We start from the raw sequence: 25,503 nt of genomic DNA, 5'->3' as shown, positions 1-25,503 counted from the left end.
GGATCGCTGGAGCTTGCATATTTTGTTAGCACCTTTAGGATTGACAAAACTTTCTTGTTGCATCATATACAACTCTTCTTTAATAAATCCATTAAGGAATGTAGTTTTGTTTATCCATTTGCCAGATTTCATAAAATGTGGCAATTGCTAACATGATTCGAATAGACTTAAGCATAGATACGAGTGAGAAACTCTCATCATAGTCAACACCTTGAACTTGTCGAAAACCTTTTGCGACAATTCTAACTTTGTAGATAGTAACACTAATATCAGCGCCCTTCTTCCTCTTGAAGATCCATTTAATCTCAATTGCTTGCCGATCAACGGGCAAGTCAACCCAAGTCCACACTTTGTTCTCATACATGGATCCCATCTCAGATTTCATGGCCTCAATCCATTTCGCGGAATCTGGGCTCATCATCGCTTCCTCATAGTTCGTAGGCTCGTCATGGTCAAGTAACATGACCTCTAGAACAGGATTACCGTACCACTCTGATGCGGATATCACCCTGGTTTACCTACGAGGTTCGGTAGTAACTTGATCTGAAGTTACATGATCATCATCATTAGCTTCCTCACTAATTGGTGTAGTAGTCACAGGAACAGATTTCTGTGATGAACTACTTTCCAATAAGGGAGCAGGTACAGTTACCTCATCAAGTTCTACTTTCCTCCCACTCACTTCTTTCGAGAGAAACTCCTTCTCTAGAAAGGATCCATTCTCAGCAACGAATATCTTGCCTTTGGATCTGTGGTAGAAGGTGTACCCAACATTTTCTTTTGGGTATCCTATGAAGACGTACTTCTCCGATTTGGGTTTGAGCTTATCAGGTTGAAACTTTTTCACATAAGCTTTGCAACCTCAAACTTTAAGAAACGACAGCTTAGGTTTCTTGCCAAACCATAGTTCATACGGTGTCGTCTCAACGGATTTCGATGGTGCCCTATTTAACGTGAATGTAGCTGTCTCTAATGTATAACCCCAAAACGATAGCGGTAAATCAGTAAGAGAGGTCATAGATCGCACCATATCTAATAAAGCATGGTTACGACGTTCGGACACACCATTACACCGTGGTGTTCCAGGTGGCGTGAGTAGTGAAACTATTTCACATTGTTTTAACTGAAGGCCAAACTCGTAACTCAAATATTTTACTTCTGCGATCATATCATAGAAACTTTTATTTTGTTACGATGATTCTCCACTTCACTCTGAAATTCTTTGAACTTTTCAAATGTTTCAGACTTGTGTTTCATCAAGTAGATATACTCATATCTGCTCAAATCATCTGTGAAGATCAGAAAATAATGATACCTGCCGCGAGCTTCAATATTCATCGGACCACATACATCAGTATGCATGATTTCCAACAAATCTGTTGCTTGCTGCATTGTTCCGGAGAACGGAGTCTTAGTCATCTTGCCCATGAGGCATGGTTCGCAAGCATCAACTGATTCATAATCAAGTGATTCCAAAAGTCCATCAGCATGGAGTTTCTTCATGCGCTTTACACCAATATGACCTAAACGGCAGTTCCACAAATAAGTTGCACTATCATTATTAACTTTGCATCTTTTGGTTTCAATATTATGAATATGTGTATCACTACGATCGAGATCCAACGAACCATTTTCATTGGGTGTGTAACCATATATGTAAACAGAACAACAATTTATTCTCTTACTTAAATGAATAACCGTATTGCAATAAACTGAAGGAAATATGCCCTAGAGGCAATAATAAAGTTATTATTTATTTCCTTATATCATGATAAATGTTTATTATTCATGCTAGAATTGTATTAACCGGAGACATAATACATGTGTGAATACATAGACAAACAGAGTGTCACTAGTATGCCTCTACTTGACTAGCTCGTTGATCAAAGATGGTTATGTTTCCTAACCATAGACATGAGTTGTCATTTGATTAACGGGATCACATCATTAGGAGAATGATGTGATTGACTTGACCCATTCCGTTAGCTTAGCACTTTATCGTTTAGTTTGTTGCTATTGCTTTCTTCATGACTTATACATGTTCCTATGACTATGAGATTATGCAACTCCCGTTTACCGAAGGAACACTTTGTGTGCCACCAAACGTCACAACGTAACTGGGTGATTATAAAGGTGCTCTACAGGTGTCTCCGAAGGTACTTGTTGGGTTGGCGTATTTCGAGATTAGGATTTGTCACTCCGGTTGTCGGAGAGGTATCTCTGGGCCCACTCGGTAATGCACATCACTATAAGCCTTGCAAGCATTGCAACTAATGAGTTAGTTGCGGGATGATGTATTACGGAACGAGTAAAGAGACTTGCTGGTAACGAGATTGAACTAGGTATTGAGATACCGACGATCGAATCTCGGGCAAGTAACATACCGATGACAAAGGGAACAACGTATGTTGTTATGTGGTCTGACCGATAAAAGATCTTCGTAGAATATGTAGGAGCCAATATGGGCATCCAGGTCCCGCTATTGGTTATTGACCAGAGAGGTGTCTCGGTCATGTCTACATAGTTCTCGAACCCGTAGGGTCCGCACGCTTAACGTTCGTTGACGATATAGTACTATGAGTTATGTATGTTGGTGACCGAATGTTGTTCGTAGTCCCGAATGAGATCACAGACATGACGAGGAGCTCCGGAATGGTCCGAAGGTAAAGATTCATATATTGGATGATATGGTTTGGCCAAGGGGTCAGGCCCATGGGGCTATAAGTCGGTGCAAAAGGAGTTTTGCAAAGGCCAGGGGGCCAAACGCCGGAGACCCTGGCGTCTGGCCCTGGGCCAGACGCCGAGGCCCATGGCGTCTGGGCCAGACGCCAAGGATTGTGGCATTTGTTCCTAGAGTCCGAGTGGGACTCTTTCCTTTCGGGCAAAACCGACTTTGAGGAGGCTTTTGCTCCAAGTTTCGACCCCAGGGCTCAACATATAAATAGAGGGGCAGGGCTAGCACCAAAGACACATCAAGAAACACCAAGCCATGTGCCGGCAACCCCGTCCCCTCTAGTTTATCCCCCGTCATAGTTTTCGTAGTGCTTAGGCGAAGCCCTACGGAGATTGTTCTTCACCAACACCGTCACCACGCCGTCGTGCTGCCGGAACTCATCTACTACTTCGGCCCTCTTGCTGGATCAAGAAGGCGAGGACGTCACCGAGCCAAACGTGTGCAGAACTCGGAGGTGCCGTGCTTTCGGTACTTGGATCGGTCGAATCGTGAAGACGTACGACTACATCAACCGCGTTGATATAACGCTTCCGCAAACGGTCTACAAGGGTATGTAGACAACACTCTCCCCTCTCGTTGCTATGCATCACCATGATCCTACATGTGCGAGGATTTTTTTTTGAAATTACTACATTCCCCAACATAAACATGATCAAATCATATTCATGCTCAATGCAAACACCACATAAAACTTATTTAGGTTCAACACTAATCCCGAAAGTATAGGGAGTGTGCGATGATGATCATATCAATCTTGGAACCACTTCCAACACACATCGTCACTTCACCCTTAACTAGTCTCTGTTCATTCTGCAACTCCTGTTTCGAGTTACTACTCTTAGCAACTGAACCAGTATCAAATACCGGGGGGTTGCTACGGACACTAGTAAAATACATATCAATAATCCGTATATCAAATATACCTTTGTTCATTTTGCCATCCTTCTTATCCGCCAAATACTTGGGGCAGTTCCGCTTCCAGTGACCAGTCCCTTTGTAGTAGAAGCACTTAGTCTCAGGCTTAGGACCAAACTTGGGCTTCTTCACTTGAGCAGCAACTTGCTTGCCGTTCTTCTTGAAGTTCCCCTTCTTCCCTTTGCTCTTTCCTTGAAACTAGTGGTCTTGTCTACCATCAACACTTGATATTTTTCTTGATTTCTACCTTCGTTGATTTCAGCATTACGAAGAACTTGGGAATTGTTTCCGTTATCCCTTGCATATCATAGTTCATCACGAAGTTCTACTAACTTGGTGATGGTGACTAGAGAATTCTGTTAATCACTATCTTATCTAGAAGATTAACTCCCACTTGATTCAAGCGATTGTAGTACCTAGACAATCTGAGCACATGCTCACTGCTTGAGCTATTCTCCTACATCTTTTAGCTATAGAACTTGTTAGAGACTTCATATCTCTCAACTCGGGTATTTGCTTGAAATATTAACTTCAACTCCTGGAACATCTCATATGGTCCATGACGTTCAAAACGTCTTTGAAGTCCCGATTCTAAGCCGTTTAAGCATGGTGCACTAAACTATCAAGTAGTCATCATATTGAGCTAGCCAAACGTTCATAACGTCTGCATCTGCTCCTGCAATAGGTCTGTCACCTAGCGGTGCATTAAGGACATAATTCTTCTGTGCAGCAATGAGGATAATCCTCAGATCACGGATCCAATCCGCATCATTGCTACTAACATCTTTCAACTTAATTTTCTTTAGGAACATATCAAAAATAAAATAGGGGAGCTAAATGCGAGCTATTGGTCTACAACATAGATATGCTGATACTACCACGACTAAGTTCATGATAAATTAAAGTTCAATTAATCATATTACTTAAGAACTCCCACTTAGACAGACATCCCTCTAATCTTCTAAGTGATCACGTGATCCATATAAACTAAACCATGTCCGATCATCACGTGAGATGGAGTAGTTTCAATGGTGAACATCACTATGTTCATCATATCTACTATATGATTCACGCTCGACCTTTCAGTCTCCGTGTTCCGAGGCCATATCTGTTATATGCTAGGCTCGTCAAGTTTAACCTGAGTATTCCGCGTGTGCAACTGTTTTGCACCCGTTGTATTTGAACGTAGAGCCTATCACACCCGATCATCACGTGGTGTCTCAGCACGAAGAACTTTCGCAACGGTGCATACTCAGGGAGAACACTTGTACCTTGATAATTAGTGAGAGATCATCTTATAAAGCTACCGTCGAACTAAGCAAAATAAGATGTATAAAAGATAAACATCACATGCAATCAAAATATGTGACATGATATGGCCATCATCATCTTGTGCCTTTGATCTCCATCTCCAAAGCATCGTCATGATTTCCATCGTCACCGGCATGACACCATGATCTCCATCATCTTGATCTATATCAATGTGTCATCACATGGTCGTCTCGCCAACTATTGCTCTTGCAACTATTGCTATCGCATAGCGATAAAATAAAGCAATTATTTGGCACTTACATCTTATGCAATAAAGAGACAACCATAAGGCTTCTGCCAATTGCCGATAACTTCAAGAAAACATGATCATCTTATACAACAACTTATATCTCATCACGTCTTGACCAGATCACATCACAACATGCCTTGCAAAAACAAGTTAGAAGTCCTCTACTTTGTTGTTGCAAGTTTTACGTGGCTGCTACGGGCTGAGCAAGAACCGTTCTTACCTACGCATCGAAAACCACAACGATAGTTTGTCAAGTTGGTGCTGTTTTAACCTTCGCAAGGACCGGGCGTAGCCACACTCGGTTCAACTAAAGTTGGAGAAACTGACACCCGCCAGCCACCTGTGTGCAAAGCACATCGGTAGAACCAGTCTCGCGTAAGCGTACGCGTAATGTCGGTCCGGGCCGCTTCATCCAACAATACCGTCGAACCAAAGTGTGACATGCTGGTAAGCAGTATGACTTATATCGCCCACAACTCACTTGTGTTCTACTCGTGCATATTACATCAACGCATAAAACCTGGCTCGGATGCCACTGTTGGGGAACGTAGTAATTTCAAAAAAATTCCTACACACACGCAAGATCATGGTGATGCATAGCAACGAGAGGGGATAGTGTTGTCTACGTACCCTCGTAGACCGGCAACAGAAGCGTTGACACAACGTAGAGGAAGTAGTCGTACGTCTTCCCGATCCGACCGATCCAAGTACCGAACGTACGGCACCTCCGAGTTCTGCACACGTTCAACTCGGTGACGTCCCTCGAGCTCCGATCCATCAAAGTGTTGAGGGAGAGTTTCGTCAGCACAACAGCGTGATGACGATGATGATGTTCTACCGACGCAGGGCTTCGCCTAAGCACTGCTACGATATGACCGAGGTGGAATATGGTGCAAGGGGGCACCGCACACGGCTAAGGAACAATCACGAAGATCAACTTGTGTGTCATGGGGTGCCCCCTTGCCCCCGTATATAAAGGAGGGAGAGGGGGAGGTGCGGCCGGCCCAAGGGGTGCGCCTGGAGGAGTCCTACTCCCACCGGGAGTAGGACTCCCCCTCTTGCCTTGTTGGAAAAGGAAGGGGGAAGGGAGAAAGAGGAAAGGGGGGCATCGCCCCCCCTTCCTTGTCCTATTCGGACTAGGGGGGGAGGGGGCGCGCGGCCTGCCCTGGCCGGCCCTCCTCTTCTCCCTTAGGGCCCATGTAGGCCCAATAACCCCCGGGGGGGGGGGGGTTCCGGTAACCCACCGGTACTCCGGTAAAATCCCGATTTCACCCGGAACGTTTCCGATATCCAAATATAGGCTTCCAATATATCAATCTTTATGTCTCGACCATTTCGAGACTCCTCGTCATGTCTGTGATCACATCCGGGACACCGAACAACCTTCGGTACATCAAAACACAAAAACCCTAATTACGATCGTCACCGAACTTTAAGCGTGCGGACCCTACGGGTTCGAGAACTATGTAGACATGACCGAGACACGTCTCCGGTCAATAACCAATAGCGGAACCTGGATGCTCATATTGGCTCCTACATATTCTACGAAGATCTTTATCGGTCAGACCGCATAACAATATACGTTGTTCCCTTTGTCATCAGTATGTTACTTGCCCGAGATTCGATCGTCGGTATCTCAATACCTAGTTCAATCTCGTTACTGGCAAATCTCTTTACTCGTTCTGTAATACATCATCCTGCAACTAACTTATTAGTTGCAATGCTTGCACGGCTTGAGTGATGTGCATTACCGAGAGGGCCCAGAGATACCTCTCCGACAATCGGAGTGACAAATCCTAATCTCGAAATACGCCAACCCAACAAATACCTTCGGAGACACCTGTAGAGTACCTTTATAATCACCCAGTTACGCTGTGACGTTTGGTAGCACACAAAGTGTTCCTCCGATAAACGGGAGTTGCATAATCTCATAGTCATAGGAACATGTATAAGTCATGAAGAAAGCAATGGCAACAAACTAAACGATCAAGTGCTAAGCTAATGGAATGGGTCAAGTCAATCACATCATTCTCCTAATGATGTGATCCCGTTAACCAAATAACAACTCATGTCTATGGTTAGGAAACATAACCATCTTTGATCAACGAGCTAGTCAAATAGAGGCATACTAGTGACACTCTGTTTGTCTATGTATTCACACATGTATTATGTTTCCGGTTAATACAATTCTAGCATGAATAATAAACATTTATCATGATACAAGAAATAAATAATAACTTTATTATTGCCTCTAGGGCATATTTCCTTCAGTGAATGCACACCACCTCGTTGGCGCACATGGATGATACGTGCCCTGACGCCTACAAAAACATCGGGCACAAGGTTGGCATCTGGACGAGGCTAACAGAGCTCCGGGTTTGCACAGGTTGATTCTGTTGTTGAGTGAGAATGTGTTTATCATGGACCATTGGCCACTGCGTGAGAGCAGGGGCGAAAAGCAAGGTCTACGTGGTGCACCACTGACACAACGATGATGGAGGGAACGGTAAGACCGCAAGCCACCGGAGGAGGTGTGTGTGGCAGGGGGAGCGGCCGAACTGGGAAGCATGACCTGTGGAAGAGCTTAGCAGGGAACCAGACAGATGAACCAATTCACAGGTAGAAGCCCCGATAGATGAGACCTAATTGCAGAAGTACCACATTTGTTCCTAGGGTAACAAATTGATACCGCTTTTCATCATCTTTGGAGATCAGTACCGAGTCCGGGGCAGGCCGCAACAAATCGCATTGAATCATGTTTGAACCGGTTTTGACAGGCTAACCAGCGGGGGCCACTTGTCAGGGGGGGCGACGTGGTGCATCATGTGCATGTTCTTTTGTAGAAAATCCCCTTACTTTATATTTAATCATGCACCTCATTTGCAAAAAGAGTTGTCGTGAGATTCGAGTGTACGCTGGGGTGCACTCCCCACAACGCGCCACGAGTCAAATGTAAAGTAAGTGGGTTTTCTACAAAAGAACATGCACGCGACGCGTCATGTCGGCCCCGCTCATTAGTTTCACTAGCAAAAGGGCCCGTGCGTTGCAACGGGAGAAAAGAATACCACACGCTCTTAATTTACAAAAGAAATGTCTATAATTTGAGTATTTGTAGCTACGGCCCAAACAAAGACGGTCTTTGCATACAAAAGCGCAAGTTCAAGATTTCACATGTCTTCTATTTAAACATGGCTCGCATGTAAATTTAATACGTACAAAGAAACGGGCAAGCTGTCTTTAATTTCGTCTCTAATCCTGATTTCGTTGAGATATTTATCCACAATCCGGATCAGTACCAATCCGAATCAGTACCGATATGAAAGTAAGACGGATAATGCATTGTTGATTAAGATTGCATCTTAGGTATAGATTGTCAAAACTTGTTCAAACGCTAATCAATGTGATTTGTTGCGGTCTGCCCCAAATTCGATACTAATCTGCAAACAAGAAAAAACGAAAACTAGTACTCCCTCCCTCCGTAAAGAAAATTGATACCCCCTCTAAAGTAGTGATCTAAACACTCTTATATTTCTTACCAATTCGTTATCCTAGGCACAAATGTGATACTTATATGCAATTAAGTGTGGAGATAAGGATCGCTAGCTATATGTTGATCCTAGGGCTCAGCCCCTTCGGGCTGCTTCAACGATCGAAAACTACAGTGTTGTGGGTTTGACCGTATAGGTGGCCGTTCCTAATATTTCCTTGGACATTCGTTCGTGGTAGACTAGGATCTAGGAGTACCCCTAAACCGCAAATCCGTTAAACATACTCCACAATGCACTAGTATCGATCTTACAAATGCATAGGACTGCTCAGATGATCTCATCAACCTTGGACGACATAGGATTGGCCGTCATTTGGTATCGCCGGCTCCCATGCACGGACTGCTCGTACGTCTCGCCCTCGCCCCACACCGCGTACGCGTCCTCCCCGTGTATGGCGTCGTCGCCGGCCGCCAGCTGCTCCTCGCTGAGCCGGAGCGGCACGGCCACCCTGACGAGCAGGCAAATGATGCTCGTGACGACGACGTTGAGGGCCACGATGAACGCGATCCCGGCCAGCTGCACGCCCATCTGCCGAAACCCCGCGGAGACGCGCCCGCCCCTGACCGCGTACACGAATCCCACGTACCGCGGGTCGTCGCCGAAGAAGAGCCGGCATAGCCGCGGCTCCGCCAGGAGGCCCGTCATGAGGCCGCCGAGGCTGCCGGCCACGCCGTGCGTGTGGAGGATGGCGAGCGTGTCGTCCACGTGCCTCAGGAGCCGGCACCGCTTGTGCAGCACCATCATGGTGAACCACGGCACGCTCCCGGAGACGAGCCCCATCAGCATCGCCGCCCAGCCCTGCACCAGCCCGGCGGCCGGGGTGATGCAGACGAGGCCGGTGATCATGCCCTGGACGGCGCCGAAGGCCGAGGGGCGGCCGAAGACGAAGCAGTCGAGGATGAGCCACACCAGGAGGCTCGTGGCCGTGCAGAGGTGTGTGTTGACGACGGCGACGGACGCGTCGATGTTGGCGGCGTACGGCGCGCCGCCGTTGAACCCCGTCCACCCCATCCACAGCAGCCCCGCGCCGGCGAGCGTGAGGATGATGTTGTTGGGCGGAAACGTCTCCCTGTCCTTGGCCGTCCTCGGGCCGACCCAGAAGGCGGCGGTGAAGCCGGCGATGCCGGAGGAGAGGTGGATGACGTAGCCGCCGGCGAAGTCCATGACGCCGGCCTTGAAGAGGAACCCGTTGGGGCTCCACACGCTGAAGGCGCCGACGGTGTAGGAGAAGGTGAGCCAGAGGGGCACGAAGATCATCCATGCCCGGAAGTCCATGCGGCCCAGGAGCGAGCCGGCGACGAGGATGAGCGTGATGGCGGCGAAGACGAACTGGAAGAAGAGGAGCGTGGCGGCCGGGTAGGCGCCGGCGAAGCCCTGGCGGGAGAGGAAGCCTGCGGCGTCGAGGCCGGCGAAGTCGGGGCGGCCGACGAAGGGGAGGAGGCGGTCGCCGAAGGACATGCGGAAGCCCCAGAGGCACCAGCAGACCATGGTGGCGGCGAAGGCGTAGAGCGCCATGAGGGCGGAGTTGACGGCCCACTTCTTCTTGACGATGCTGCCGTAGAGGATGACCAGGCCCGGCACGCTCTGCAGCCCCACCAGCGCCGCCGCCGCCAGCTGCCACGCGTTGTCGCCCTTGTCCAGCCACTCCGGCGCCGCCTCCGTCGCCATGATCCTCCTACCTCGCCGGGCGGCGATCGATGGCAGGCAGTCCACGATGCGAGTGTGTGCGCGCGCGTGACAAGATCCGGCGTCGCGTTCGCGAGGCGAGTACGCGGTGCCAAGTGGAGGGGGCGAGGGCTATATAGGAGGGGCGGGGTGGAAGAGGGGCGGGGTGGAAGAGGTCCGAGGGGGCAGAAGCCGCGCAGATTCCTGAGGCACTTTCTGAAGGACGAGATTCAGTTGTGCATGTGTGTTCTGTGGCTGAATCTTCTGCTCTTTTCTGGGGAGTTTGTTGCATTCTACCTCTGAATTTTGCAGTGACAAGCCGGCCGACCTACCGTAATTAGCGTCTGAGCCGTGTGTTCAGAGCGGCCACTTCTGCATGCAGCAAACTGAATGGCGCAAAGGATCTAATGGATCATTCTCAACTTCTATGATTTCTAGTAAAAAATAAGAGTACAAAACTGAAGGTCGAATATGGAGATCAAATGTCGGACTTCCTTATGAATGTTGGAGCATTCCCGGTCCTTCAATTGTTTGGTCGATCTCCAGTTTTGGAATCATGGGCCGGCTAATCGGTTACTGTCAGGCGGATTTAGTCAAACACTAATGTTGTAAGCGCCATTTGTACCCAACATATATAAGCACATATGCTACATACAATAGTAAATTATATATATAGCATATGGAGTAGTATAAAGCGAACTCGTTGTACCGTGCGCTTGTACGTACTGATGCACGGATCAACACAAAACAAGAATAATCTTTAGCAGCATATCCCCTATCCTGAAAGTTCAAACCGTATCTATTATCTCAGTCCCTTGCCAATTTTTAGGGGTTTAAACATTTCTTCATCTAGCAAATCACCTAAAACTTAATCTCTCAGAAAAATTAAACATAAATTTTGTACACAAACTCATTTGAAACACACGTTTACACTAGTTCATCATATAATTTGAATTAGGTATCACATTAACATTACACATAGCATAATTAAACTGCCCATTTGCCTATTGCAATAACACTATATTGATATTGAACTAGGTTAAGCATCAACATAAAAATATATATATATATATATATATATTATCAATATATATATATATATATATATATATATATATATAGGGTCGCGCTATTCGTCATCCTGGTTGAGAAATAGTTATTCTTCACCCTCCTCTATTTTACCATCAATGCACCGTAATTTTACATTCCGTAAGTTTTGTCTTATTTCAGACGTAAAAAGAGACCGTAAGAAAATATATAATCGCCGTAAAAAATATTTTATGTTATGTAAAATTACAAACGTAAAAACATAGTCTAAAATACACATAAACTACAAATTTTCTTGTCTTATGACCTATATATTTATTTTCTTATGTCAAATTTTACGTAGTGAATCAATAGGAATGTAACTATTTGAATTCTAAACGTAATTTAATTATGAAATGATCGTAAGATTACCACAGGTGAAAAATAACTTATTCTGCACCCTGGATGATGAACAGTAACAATATATATATGTTACTATGTTACTGTTCATCATCCAGGGTGCAGAATAAGTTATTTCATCATCCAGGGTGCAGAATAAGTTATTCTTCACCCGAGGTAATCTTACGATCATTTCATAATTAAATTACATTTAGAATTCAAATAGTTACATTCTTATTGATTCACCTCGTAAAAATTGACATAAGAAAATAAATATATAGGTTATAAGACAAGAAAATTTATAGTTTATGTGTATTTTAGACTATGTTTTTATGTTTGTAATTTTACATAACATAAAATATTTTTTACGGCGATTATATATTTTCTTACGGTCTCTTTTTACGTCGGAAATAAGACAAAACTTACGGAACGTAAAATTACGGTGCATTGATGGTAAAATAGAAGGGGTGAAGAGTAACTATTCCTCAACCAGGGTGACGAATATCGCGACCTTATAGTGTTACTATTCATCATCATCATCATCATCATATATATATAACTATTCCTCCATTCCTAAATATATATATATATATATATATATATATATATATATATAACTATTCCTCCATTCCTAAATATAGGACGCTTTGGCAGTTCAAATTGAACTGCCAAAACGTCTTATATTTAGGAACAAAGAGAGTACATACTAGATAACTCTACTCGTCATCATCTAAACAAAGAACATCATTAATGCAAAGGCTCCCACTAAAAAAACTAATGCTGATCCAGAGAGTATGAACCAAATCATTACAGCAATTAGGGGTGCAAGGCGAAGCTTCTTAAATTTCCCTCTCTTAGCTTGCATCTCGTTGATTTAGGTTTGCATCCCGTTCATTTGGAGTTGTTTCTCATTGTTTTGGGCTTGCTTCTTGTGTGCGTCTATCAACACCTGAATCATCTAGCTTCACTGTGAGTGATTGATAGTAGTAGAATAGCATTTGGCTTATATACATTTACGATATTTACTTCTATACAACATCTTTTTCTTTCCCTGCGATTAGGGAGAACTTCTCTCATCGAGCTTTGTCGGCGAGCCCGTGAATTCGCCTCCCCTCTGCATGCTGCTCCGGTGGTGAGGAGGGGAATCCTGGTGCCTCGGCTCCAGCTAGTAGATAAGTACGGTTTTAGTCCTCACAAGGGCAGCACACATGGGCCTATATCTAGATCCCATTTTCCCACCATCTTGCCCAGACCTAGCACCAAATTTATCAGAATCCAAAGAATGCCCCTATGATCTATGATTCCCCCAGAAGTTCCATTGTTCTGATTACCAGGCACACCCCCAGCACTATCACCACTAGTCTTTCCTTTCTCCAATTCACCACCACTCTCAAGCCCTTGGCCGACACGATTGGAGGAACTAGCCATAGCAGGAACATTCAGCTGCTGACTGCTCTGCTCCAGCTGAGCCAATAGTGCCCCAAACCGTTGTTGTTGTTGAATCTGATCATGAGCAAACTTAGTATTGATCTGATCAGGTGTTCCAGCAACTACCTTATCTCCTTGTTGTGAAAAGTTTCCCTCAAAGCCTCTCCTATGATCAGCGAACTGGAACCTCCAACATCAACACTTCTTCTGGAAGGATTGGGGCCCCTCAGATCATGAAAAATCTGATCCATACTCATCTCACCAGCCCTGAAGCCATTATCAATCCTCCCCTCGCGAGGGTTGTTGTTTCTAAATTTGTTACCCTCATCCTCCTTTCTACGGTACTGAAAATTATCTCTATCACCAGTACTGAATCTTCCAAACCCTCTGAATCTACCAAAATTCCCTTCCATCTCCACCTCAAAGCTCACTAGCAGCACACAGGAAACCCCTAATTCTACAGGGAGCTCACCCTCGAGCCCAATCTAGAGTAAGAGGAGGCTATTTATATGACACAAAGAACTAGAAAGCGCATTACAAAACTAGGCCTCTATTATAGCCCAGGCCCTCCTAGATGGCCCAGTCTTCATGATTTTTTTTAAACATAAGGACCATCCACAATATCTGACTTTTGTTTAGAATTAGACACTAGATTTGCGACTCTGCAATTATCAAGAACTAAATCCTCCAAATCTAACACATCCTCTGACCAAAAAATCAAGAATGACCGGGAAATTTCCCTCACACATATGCTCTGTAACTATCATAGCACATATCACTTTTTTTCCAACACAATCGTTCTTATGTCTCAAATTTTTGTTATCTATTTCTAGGAACAAAGAAACGTCTTTATTTTTTCTTCAGACAATCTATCTCCAATTTCTTTGTATCAATGCTACAACCCCCCTACAACAGGAAGATAGAGTGAATTTTTCTATTGTTGCTACTTTTCTTGTTCCTTTTTTTCCTTCCGTGTAGCAATTCTTTCTTTACCAATACACAAAGCAGAGTGCGGATATTTAGAAACATTAAAGCTGCGCACTAATTGAGCCCTCTCAGGCCATTAGTGTTGCGAACCATTGGATTTGCGCTTTGGATGTTCGTGGCCGTTAAATCCCTCGTACTGGATTTGTACATTCAGCACCGAGCGCCTAATGGGACTGGGCCGCTGCTCTAGAAACAATTTCAGATGCCTCCTGTGGTTTTGGGACAAATGGACTGTGGTGTGTGACCGAAGGTGCATTTGCCCATGGAAATAAACACCGGCACTGGCCTCCTCGTTCGGAGGCCAAGGTTAAAAAAAACTCGCTCGGATGCCAAGGTTACACGGAGATGAAGAGGCTTCATCGAACGAGCGAGCGAGGCAACGATGCTTCAAGCGCCGCGGTGTTGCGTTTAATGTCCGTGGAGGTGCCGCGGCGTACATTACTGCCCTTCCACCTCCTCCTCCCTTGACGAGCCTATTTATCTCTCCTCCGTACCCTAGAGCCCACCACCCCGTCTTCTCCGCAAACTCCTCTTTCCTGGTGTTGGGTGGGAGTTTCACGCTGGCTTCCCTTCATGCGATTGCAGTCTCCTATATAGCCCCCCTTCCATCCTTGCCAGTTACCATCGTGCTCGCTTCAGAAGGCAAACGCATGAAAAGATGGTACACACGAGGCAAGTCCCTCCCTCTTATGCCAGTAAGTGCAGCATTTTTGTTCAACCAATCAGCCATGGTGGCCTATGGGGGCAAGGTGGATTCGGGAAGGATAACGACCACGAGCCTCGAAACACTAGCTCTATGGCAACGGTGTATACATAGAGATAGAAACGACGGAGATGATTGCCTTTTTCGTAGGTGCCTAGGTGGTTTACTACAACGTGAGGACGGCGCAGATGGGAGTTGAATGTATTTTCTTTACACAAATCAATTCATGTTAGTTCACCCCTAAAAAAGGTCATTTTAATTCTATAATTTTCAGGTCTGACAATTTTGGCGGATGTCTCACTTGGTAGGAATGGTAAGGGTGAAGGTATGATGTTTTCTCTTAATGCTATTTGATGTATATATGCATTGATTCTCAAAACTGAAATTCTTCATCAGAACTGAAGTATAAGCCCAGCTAGCAGAGCAAGGGAAAAGAAAAACCGCAGAGTAAAGAACGAGTTAATGCTATTTATATATATGGGAAAAAATTTACGACATCATTTCCCCATTCATGTTCGAGGTAATCAGTTGCCCTTTCCTGCAGGTATTGCATAATTTGGATGTTAATAAACTATAAAGAGCTTAAAATTTTACCGTGAAGATGAGCTGCTCCATATTTGAGTGAGTGCATCTGTTGGTTTCTCTACAACAGTTCTTTTTTTCAAAAAAATGTACGGCAGTTCGTTAGCAGTTATCATTCTTCAACAATTTCTTGTCTCAGATGATATGTGTTTCTGAAAAAAAATAGATAGAGTACCATTATTAAACTTCCAATTCCTTTCACTTGCTGGATCAACTTTTGATATTCGGTATGGATAATTGGATATCCTGTAGTGGTTGGCAGTTTGGTGGTCACTTGATCCTACCACTATATATGATACAAAATCAATTGGGCCATTGGATTTTAGAAGCATTTTTTTCTTACTGCACTCCAAGAATATATGGATGGTATCAGATATAAATTATGTTCTAAAGCAAACGACTTGGATTTCCATTCAGACGAAGAGCCTATTCAATTTTCACTTGTGTTAATTTCTTAATTTGCATGGAAGATAGCTCACAAATGTGACCTCACAATAAAATTATGGTTGATTACTATGATTCTAAAAAGCTTTGATTGGATGAATATTTTGTTAACTGCTAAATTTCTGTAGTCTATTGTTTAAGAGAGCATGATGGACTTGCAAATAACAAACCGCTTTTAGTTGACTTCTTATATATGTTTTTATCAGAACACTATACAGATGGCGTTCATATATATGCATATACACTCATCCCAATGAAAACACACGCAAACCCTACCCCTATGAGCACCTTCGTGAGACTGAGCTATTATATCATCTTGAGATTAAATAATGGATGTGCATGGCGAAAAATCTTATAATACACTCCCTCCGTAATTTAATATAATACTTTTTTACACTGCCATATTGTCAAAAAAAACATCTTATATTTTGTTACAGTAGGAGTATATTAAATCTTGCTGTCCGTATGCTACAAATTTTTGACATTTTCTGCAGAAATGATACATTTAAACTGCAATCTCTATCATTGAAATTCCTGAAATTCCTAAGTTACAAATACTTCTATCTTTTTTACCTCAGTATACTTATAGAAAATCATATCATCTAAACTTACAAATGAAAGGGCGCAGCAACGTGCGCCATCATGGTCTAGTTTAACATAGGAGCGGATCTTACTAATGGAATCTTACGAGTGCCCAGCCTCCTCATCAGAATCCTCCCCAGCAAGCAACCAGAAGTGGTTGCCAACAGGGGTGATCCCTACTCCGCCGCCGCGGGGGGAGCGAGGCTGAGAAAACACGGGGAACAGCGAGGGAAGCGCGGTGACCGCCACGATGTGTAGACCACGACCACCTCCGTGGTCTTCTTCGTGCGAACCCTTGGCTCACCGTCTTCGATTTGGATATGCATGTCCTTCATCCCCGACGACGGGAGAGGCATCACCATTCCCACCTCAATTTCCTCTCGGTCAATGGGGATTCGGCGGCGAAAGCGAAATGTACGCCACTTCCATGCCTGCTTTGGATCCCCGGATTCCACCTCCCCCATGGCGCAGAGCACAACTTCTAGTGGCCGCACCGGCAGCCTGCTCAGCGTGAGCCTCGTCTTCCTCCACCATCAAATCCGCACAAATACCCATCGCCGCCTTGTTGAGCTCGATCTTGCTTGCAAACCATGAACATATATCTTGCATCCTCGCCATCTTCACCTAGTCCCAACTATCTCCACCATCCTAAGTCTCCAGCCAGCCATCGATGTCATGGTGATGCGGAGAATGAGAGCCACCTTGTTGAGCTCGCTCTTGCTTGCAAACCATGAACAGATATCTTGCATCCTCGCCATCTTCACCTCGTCCCAACTATCTCCATCATCCCCAGTCTCCAGTCAGCCATCGATGTCAGGGTGTGGCGGAGAATGAGGGCCAAGACAATGTAGAAGAGCAGAGTCGAAATGAGAGGGGATTGCAAGCGAATCCAGAGTGAGGGGTTAGGCCATCGCGCTGGGGAAAATTATTGCCATCCACCCCATGCATGCATTCAAAAAAAAATTGAAAGCATTCTGAAGCACCGATTTTGCTTTTGTTTTTGTCTAGAGCATTGAAATGTTTTTCTTAGTGAAAAATTGTACGTATATGTAGAGCATTCAACAACGTTTGCTGCAAAAAATACATTATTTTGTTTCTTTATTAATTTTATTATTTAATACAGGTGCATTTGAGCTCCAGTGCGTCTTCAATAACACGGTGGTACTATCGCGACTCGCGAGAGCTCGAAAGGAAGTTCAGCGTCATGCATGGGCATGGCAACCAATCTGTCTTGGCAAAGCAACTTTACCAGCTCGATCGATAGTATAGTACACAACATATTGATTCAGATCCCATCCACATAAGCAGCTGATGGAATAGTCTTCTTGTCGTCTTCAGCGGCAACCCTTTGGTCATTCCGGTAGACGTACCTCCACGCCCAGAACAGGTAGACCACGAAGGAGACCAGCTCAAGAACACAGACCAACCAGTAGAAGGAATCAAGCCTGCTCCTGTTGAGGTTGGCTCCGTCCAGCCACCCTGCCTCCCCACCACCCCGCCTCGTGGCCCGGTTCACCAGCTGGATCAGCAAGGTGGAGAACCAGGCGGCCAGCCCCAGCATGCAGTAGAACACGGAGCTCCCGATGGACTTCATCCCGGCGGAGGCCTCGCTGTAGAAGAACTCGAGGAGGCCGACGAAGGAGGTGACGTCCACCACCCCGAGCAGGAAGAACTGCGGCGTCAGCCAGAACACGGACATCGGGAGTGGGACCCCGGCGGGCGAGTCCACGAGGCCGCTCCCGCGCGCCACCGCCTTCCTCCTCGTCTCCACGAGCGCCGCGACGGCGCTGGCCAGCACCGCGGCCACGAACCCCACGCCGATGCGCTGGAGGTGCGTGACGCCGCCGACGTAGCCGGTGGCCCTGCGCAGGAGCGGGACGAGCAGCCGGTCGTACACCACCAGGATCACCAGCTGGAAGACGGTCGGGATGACGAAGAGCGTCGCGGGGGACACGGTGGTCGCGCCCAGCCTGGTGTCCATGGTGTTGCCCTGCTGGACGGTGAAGTTGAGGATGATGGACACGGGCATGTAGCCGAGCGCCGAGGTTACGAAGATCGGGATCATGCGGCACATAATCTTTGTCTCCTCCACCTGGGTCACGTTGCAGAGCGACCATGGCCCTCTCGCTCCGTTCTCTATTTTTATTGCTGCTTTGTCCAGGAACCTGGAAGATGGTGAGACGAGTCACACTCACACAATTCTGTTTTGGAACCATAATTAAACTGACAACAGGACATACAGTAATGTTTAGGTCTGATTTTGACGTACTGTAAGCCTTCTGTTCTGTGTAGCACCTCGAGGCCTTTAGCGTTATCGTCACTCATCTGGTTTAAGTCGTCAGGGTTCCCAGGTAGCTTAAAATTCCTTTTCTTGCATGCTACTACCATAACCTGAAAGAAGACTTGCCGGCATTAGTAAAAAGATTGCGGAAATGATATATTATCATGCATGGGATATTCGTCGCTGTTTTGAGATCCGTGCCACGGTGACAAAATTTGGTTCCGTTTCATAGTGTTACATAATGAACTAGATAATTTTCATAAATTAAAATAGGAGAGGAAGGCCGCCCTTTTGTTAAAAAAAGAAGTGTTACATAAATACATAATGTTTCATAGGTTTTTTTCGTCTTGTATACAAGCAATCAAGAGTGCACTTGTTTCAAATGAATTCGCTGGTACTTAATGGAACATTATGATACAAATTAAAAGAAAACCCAAGAAAATATTATGTAATACTTCGAAACAATACAATTTTTTTGTCAAAAAAAAACAAAAAAGTGGCACAAATTTCAAAGCAACGACAGGTGGTGTATGTATGCACCATATATCCCTTGCACGATAAAAAAATCCCTCTAAAACTTATAGTACTATTGTAAACCTCGAACAAAAATGATTCAAATGTTTCTTTCAGAACAATTGAAATAATTCAAAGCTCATGTATTAATTGATTACCTGCATAATCCTAGTGATGGGGCTCCCAGTTGGCACCTGGTTGCGATAGAAGGGGAACCCAGCCGCCCAAATGAGCAACCCAAGCAGCACGATCGCAGCGCACACAGCAAAGCCAACACCCCACCCTTTGTTGTTCTCCAGCCACACGACGAAGATGAGCCCGAAGAAGGATCCCATTGACACAGAGAAGGTGTACCAGTTGAAGAAGCTCGACTCCAGCCGCCGTTCAACGGGGTCAGCATTGTCGAACTGGTCGCCACCGAGCGCTGGTAGGCATGCCCGGATGGCTCCCTCACCGATGCAGATCATGTACATGCCAAGGAGAAGCAGACTTAGGTTGGTGCCGTGCACCGGCTCACAGTTATGCGGCTCGTTGACGCCGCACGCCGGCGGGTGAAGCGAGGGGACGTGTGCTTGGATGGCTAGCAGGATGTAACCCTGTAGTAGAAATGGTTTATATTGAAACTTAGATATGTATTTCAATCTTGAAACTCAACAACTATATATTCAGTTCTTGAATAGCAACAAGGATGGTAGTTGTAGAAGTTGTTACAATCCTCCTAGGAGGCGCAAGGTACAAAAAGGGGGTAGCAAATTTAGTGGACATCCCTGAGTCCTAGAGCACCTGTCGTAGCCTAGGACGATGCCTCGTTTTTGAATTTTGATCCTGCCAACGAGTGCAACAATGGCATCTGCCACCTTGCTCGTGCCCTAGACGATCTGGAAGCACCGGGACGAGCATGTTTCTGAAACTTAAGCATGCTGGTGGTGTAGGCCATAACTACTTTTTTTTAATAGTACAATGGTAGGGTGTTGAACTTAAGACCAATTGGCTTTGATACCATACTAAATTAATAATGTATCCAAACATATTGCAGTGCTAGATACATCTGTTTGAGCGATAGTTATTTTCAAACGGATGAAGTAGTTAGTTACTTCGAAAGTTCGAACAAAAGAAAAATGGCGGGCAATATATGTCAATACATCAAGGCAATCTGTTGGAAGTTGAATGGATCAGTTGAACCCATCTGTTGCAGCTTGTTGAATAAGAGCATTGCTATACACACGATGCCACCGCACGATTTGTGGACGACACTGAAGATCACGCCATACAATGCATGGCAGCAACACTGGTGCACCGTTGGATTTGACTATCGGCTATATGTCGTTCATGCAATTTCGGCTGCACAGCAGTTTCGGTTGAATAAATCCGGAAAAATGATTGGACGTCTCTTGTGGCAGATGGCATCAAGGGACAAATGCAAGCAGAATGGTGCTCACCCTCAATCGGGCATCCACAAGAAGAAGAAAGCTAGCAAATGCAATGGCAAGAGCAATAATAGGGAGACGAATGTGCTTTCATGATAGAGTTGTCTTAGTTGCAAACGTGGGTTTGGATGTATCTATTGTCTCTATGGTTATGTCCTTCTCAAGATGTTGTGTGTCAGTGTGGTTCAATTGGTGTGACCCATGTATTTTGGGGCAGTATTGATTCTATGTTGGATGTATTTGTTGAGGGGTTGTGTGACTACATTGTTTTAGAGTAGTTCGCATGTGGGCGAGTTTTTGACGGCTTTTCGTCCGGTTTTCCGTCAATTAATCGGGGAACTCTTTTTTTTCTTAATTAATGAATGAGGCAAAACTTTGGCTCCTTTTAAACAATGAATAATAAAAATGATATTGTCCACATAATAGACACTACATAACATCAGCTCATGCCCCCAATAATATTCCACTAACCTAATAATAGAAATGGAGACACTGCAACAACCGAACAACTAAAGTGGCAAACAGGTAGAACATCTCATTCTTGCATGCTTTTTCTTTCCCGAACAGGCAAAGAGTTTTGCACTGTACAGCATTATTCCACTATTAAGATAAGAGGGAAGAAACGCTATAATTATTGTAACACCAGCTAGCTGCAGCTGCATTATGCATTTAGCTTTGTTCCTCGAAGTGTCATAGAAAACTATATGGTTGTAATTTTCTATTTTTTTATGGTTAATTACTTTAGGGACTCTTAAGTACTCTACGTAGCATTTTTTTTCCTTGAAAACAAACTAGACGCTACTCGCAAAACGAAACAAAAACGCGTAGAGTAGCGAATATGCATGGACGAGTTGGTCGGTTACCAAAATCTCAACGGGGGCGAATATGAGGACGGTGTAGAAGCGCTTGACATAGGAGTCGGCGAGGAAAGCCGCCGGGACGGTGAACATCTGCAGCGCGGCGACGAAGTTGGTGCTGGTGGTCGCGGCCGCGGCTACGCCCATGTTCATCGTCCCGCGGAGGTAGCTCACCATGTTCATGCTGTTGGCGATGTTGGCCACGTTGCCGAGCCACACCATGACTGTATATGTACACAGCAGCGTTGTTACAAGTTCAGGCTTGGCTTCTCTAAGAAGTGTCCGAGCGAGCTAGTCTGAAACCAGGGCATATGCAGCATGGTACTGTGTACTCCCTCCGTCCGAAAATAGTTGTGGCTTAAACCGATGTCAAGACACTATGAAGCCAGCAATCCACTCTCACACTGCTGATGAAGGAAAGCAGAGGCGATGAGTTCACTTACTGTAAATGAACATGGAAGCTCTGACTCCTCCATGCCTGCTGGTGTCAACCGGCCTCCCCCTGAAGTCCACGAGCCCGAACGAGCTGCCCATGATCTCGCTTCCGATCCCGACCTGCTGAGTACTCCCGAGTCCGAACGAGTTCAAATTTGTGCGCGCGTGGTGTGCTTGTGAGTGAGTGGCACTTGAAGAGTGTTCCACTAATAGGCAGATGAGTAGAGTACTGTTTGCTAGTGAGGCAGAATTGGTGCAGCAGTGCTGCGCACCATACCAGAAATGGACATAACGGGGTACCGAACGCTCTGGGTCTATGGATTGCTGGATGTGTGCACTACTTATTTTTTTAGGAAATGGGTGCAGTCGTCGTGCAGCAGACCACCTCCCTAGCGAGAAAGGAAATTCCTCCCAGTAGCGTACATGATCCGTGCCCGTCTTGACAGCCAGTGTTTGGTCGACGGCGACAAGTTGGCCGTCGGAATATGTATGTGACCGGGTAGCGCCCGTGAAAAAAAATCTGCAGGAGTCCTGCTCCCGGAAAACGAGACGACGGAACCAACAAGGCCAACACAAGCACCCCGCGTCAAGAAGGCAGATGCTATGCTACGAGCAGTGCCGAAGCTTTAACACGATTTGTAAGAGGGCTAAATGAGTCTTAAATAGAGTTGAGGGACCTAATCTTATGTATTCTATTAAAGTTTGCTCAAGTATTATTAAATACTAAATATTACTGTGTGTTTATACAAAGAAATAAATTTGTGCGCTGGGGGGGGGGGGGGGGGGGGGTTGCATTGCCCCCTTTGGCCCTCACTAAGCTACGAGAGAACCAAGCGCTGGCGACTAGCGGGAGAACCCGGCGTTTGTGCATCATTGCCTCTATGCCTTTCTTCGATGCATTCTCCTGCCTACACGGCTGTACCCATGCATGGAAATTGGAAAAGGTAAATGAGGGAGTCCTTCTCGGTGGAGAACACTGTACCGTAGATGCATGTAGGCGTGTAGGAGCTGTCAGTTCCTCACAACGGCAAACCAGACACTTCCTCCCCAAGTCACCATGGTACTCGCAAGTGATGTCGTAGTGCCGCGTCAGCATTACCTCAGCGTTTTGTTTGCTTTGCCAATCAAAAAGGCTCGCCCCAACATTAACGCATCCTTTGTTTCAACATGATGAAAAATCATAGAAGCAGAAGTCATAAAAAATGAAATGACATGCTGATGACATCCTAAGACAGAGATCTTCCCTATCTGATGCAACGGCATCGAACCGTCTGATCTCTTCACAGTGTTTTCGGGCAAAATTTATTCCTTCCAAGGAAAATATCTGGGTCTCCCCCCTTCACTTCCGCCAGCTACGTAAGGTCCACCTTCAACTGCTAGTCGACAAGGTTCATGGAAAACTACCTGGATGGAAGGGCAACAACATTGCTAGAGCAGGTCGATTGGCTCTAGCCAAGTGCTCCCTGACCTCAATCGGCACCTTTCACAAGACGTTCATCCCTCTGCCGAAGTGGGCCAATGCCAAGGTGGATTGGGTCACGCACAATTTCATTTGGGCCAGGGATGACATTGACAATGCCAGTGGGGGGCATTCGCTTGTAAACTGGAAGATGGTCTGCCGCCCCAAAGGGCTTGGTGGACTCGGTATCGCTGACCTGGAACACTTTGAGAGGGCGCTCAAATTTGGCTCGATATGGCTTCAATGGAACGACCCTGAGTGGCCATGGGTTGAGTCCCAACTGCCTTGTGATGCTTGCGATTTCGCCATGTTTAGAGCCTCCACGACAATCACCATTGGCGACGGCCATACGGCCTCTTTCTAGAACGACAACTTGTCGGGAAAGGGGGCACTACGACAGCAGTGTCATGGGTTGTTTGCCATTGCAACTAGAAAAACAGATCAATGCACGATGAGCTCCTAAATGAGGCTTGGTTCTGCGATGTGGCCAAGATAAATACATTGGGCCAACTACGGGAATTCATTGAGTTGGCTTCTACCGTTACCTCGGCCAATCTCGACCCTAACACATCTGACGCCATCTCTTGGAACTGGAACCCCAGCGGTGAATATTCGGCTAGCTCGACCTATCAGGCGCAATTCCTCAGATCATATCCGAGGTTCTCGAGCGACAAAATCTGGAAGGCGCATGCAGAGCCAAAATGCAAGCTTTTCTCCTGGTTGGTCCACAACAGGATCCTAACGGCTGATTGACTTGCCACGCGTGGCGGGCCGCATAACCCTGTCTGCCAACTTTGCCGTTGTACCCTTGAAAACATAGAACACCTATGCAAGACCTATCCGTTCACGTCAGCAATCTACAACCTTGTCCTGACTTGGGTGGGAGAGCCGTTGGCATTCGCTCCGAATGCCACCTTCCCTCCCTCCCTAAATGACGCCTCGTGGGATGATGGCCTCAAGAATACCGACAACAACTTGAGAAGGCGACGCAGCAGCTACCTCATCTATATAATGCGGAATGCCTGGAAGGAGAGGAACCGACGAATCTTCAAAGGCGCAAGATTGACTTACATCAAGGTGGCGCACCTACCTTCGAGGAAATCATGCAACGCGATCTAGCCTTCCGGCCAAGAGTGATCCAAATTCACGAGTAGTTAGCATGCGGTACTTAGTGTGATCCTTCGGATCTTGGGGTTTCCAGCATGTCCCCTTCAAAACATGCCACACTGTACATATTTTCCTCCACTTAATGAAAAGACAGCGCTCCTGCTAGTCTCTTAAAAAATAAAAAATGGAATGACATGTGTCCTGGTGATGTAGCCATGTCATTAAACCTTATTAACAAATACTAGTGTCATGCTCGTGTTGTGATTGCATGATTCTTGATAGATAAACATGGGTCTTAGATCATTCTAAGAGGCATGTGCCTTCTAGTTGTCTCCCATTATCTCCCTCCTATTTGGTTCCAGTACCAAGACAGGAGAAAGGAGAAGGGTTTGGGTGGTTGCACATGCACTCACCATGGTGATGGAGCCTATAGTGATAACTCGTCATGCATGTGTTGTTCCTTTTTTTGGCCTTAGAGATTGATGTATGGTTTCTCTTGTGCACTTTTCTTTAGAACGATTTTCCCGTTGTTGCCATTTTATGTTTTTATCTAGATGCAACGGTTTTAACCCTTGAATTACCATGCCACCTAGATTATTTTAGTTTTCATTGACAGATGTCCCTGAAGGGACAATTTTGTTTTCATTTGTATGAACTAAGAATGTTTTAAATATTTCCTATATAAACGGTATGCTTGATTTAACTTCTTTATATGAGTAAAGACGTTCGCACGGTTACCATATATAAAAAATATAAGTCTCATACGAAGTTCATTCCCTTGGCATTCAAATATATCATGGGCTAAAGCACGGTCTTCATGATATGTTGTATAAAGTCATAACGTTTGGAC

At 45.5% G+C, this 25,503-nt stretch overlaps 2 protein-coding genes across 2 annotated transcripts; both read right to left on the bottom strand.

The window, feature by feature from the left end:
- Positions 1-8,882: 8,882 nt before the first annotated feature.
- On the bottom strand, positions 8,883-10,499 carry LOC125505975 (ammonium transporter 2 member 5-like). Its single transcript, XM_048670869.2, has one exon. It carries the CDS (start codon positions 10,424-10,426, stop codon positions 9,026-9,028), a length of 1,401 nt encoding a protein of 466 aa, XP_048526826.1. The 5' UTR covers positions 10,427-10,499; the 3' UTR covers positions 8,883-9,025.
- Positions 10,500-17,776: 7,277 nt separating this feature from the next.
- Positions 17,777-22,329, bottom strand: LOC125510615 (protein NRT1/ PTR FAMILY 4.5). Its single transcript, XM_048675841.2, has 5 exons — positions 22,096-22,329; positions 21,659-21,876; positions 19,527-19,964; positions 18,844-18,965; positions 17,777-18,739 (listed from the first exon to the last, which is right to left on the bottom strand). The coding sequence occupies exons 1-5, from the start codon at positions 22,184-22,186 to the stop codon at positions 17,860-17,862; spliced, it is 1,749 nt and encodes a 582-aa protein (XP_048531798.1). The 5' UTR covers positions 22,187-22,329; the 3' UTR covers positions 17,777-17,859.
- Between the last annotated feature and the right edge of the window lie 3,174 nt (positions 22,330-25,503).

This window comes from Triticum urartu, chromosome 5A, assembly GCF_056163025.1.
Source record: "Triticum urartu cultivar PI428250 chromosome 5A, HENAU_Tu73, whole genome shotgun sequence".
Lineage (NCBI taxonomy): Eukaryota > Viridiplantae > Streptophyta > Magnoliopsida > Poales > Poaceae > Triticum > Triticum urartu.
The sequence above is the reverse complement of the archived record's forward strand: the minus strand, read 5'-3'. Positions and strand labels throughout refer to the sequence as shown.

What these genes read in the sequence shown, in the direction of transcription:
- LOC125510615 (XM_048675841.2), bottom strand. Translation starts at nt 22,186, where the DNA reads ATGGGCAGCTCGTTCGGGCTCGTGGACTTCAGGGGGAGGCCGGTTGAC. An exon ending in CCATCACTAGGATTATGCAG is followed by an intron (nt 18,966 to 19,526) that starts GTAATCAATTAA and finishes GTCTTCTTTCAG; the next exon opens with GTTATGGTAGTAGCATGCAA. An exon ending in CACAGAACAGAAGGCTTACA is followed by an intron (nt 18,740 to 18,843) that starts GTACGTCAAAAT and finishes ACCATCTTCCAG; the next exon opens with GTTCCTGGACAAAGCAGCAA.
- LOC125505975 (XM_048670869.2), bottom strand. Translation starts at nt 10,426, where the DNA reads ATGGCGACGGAGGCGGCGCCGGAGTGGCTGGACAAGGGCGACAACGCG.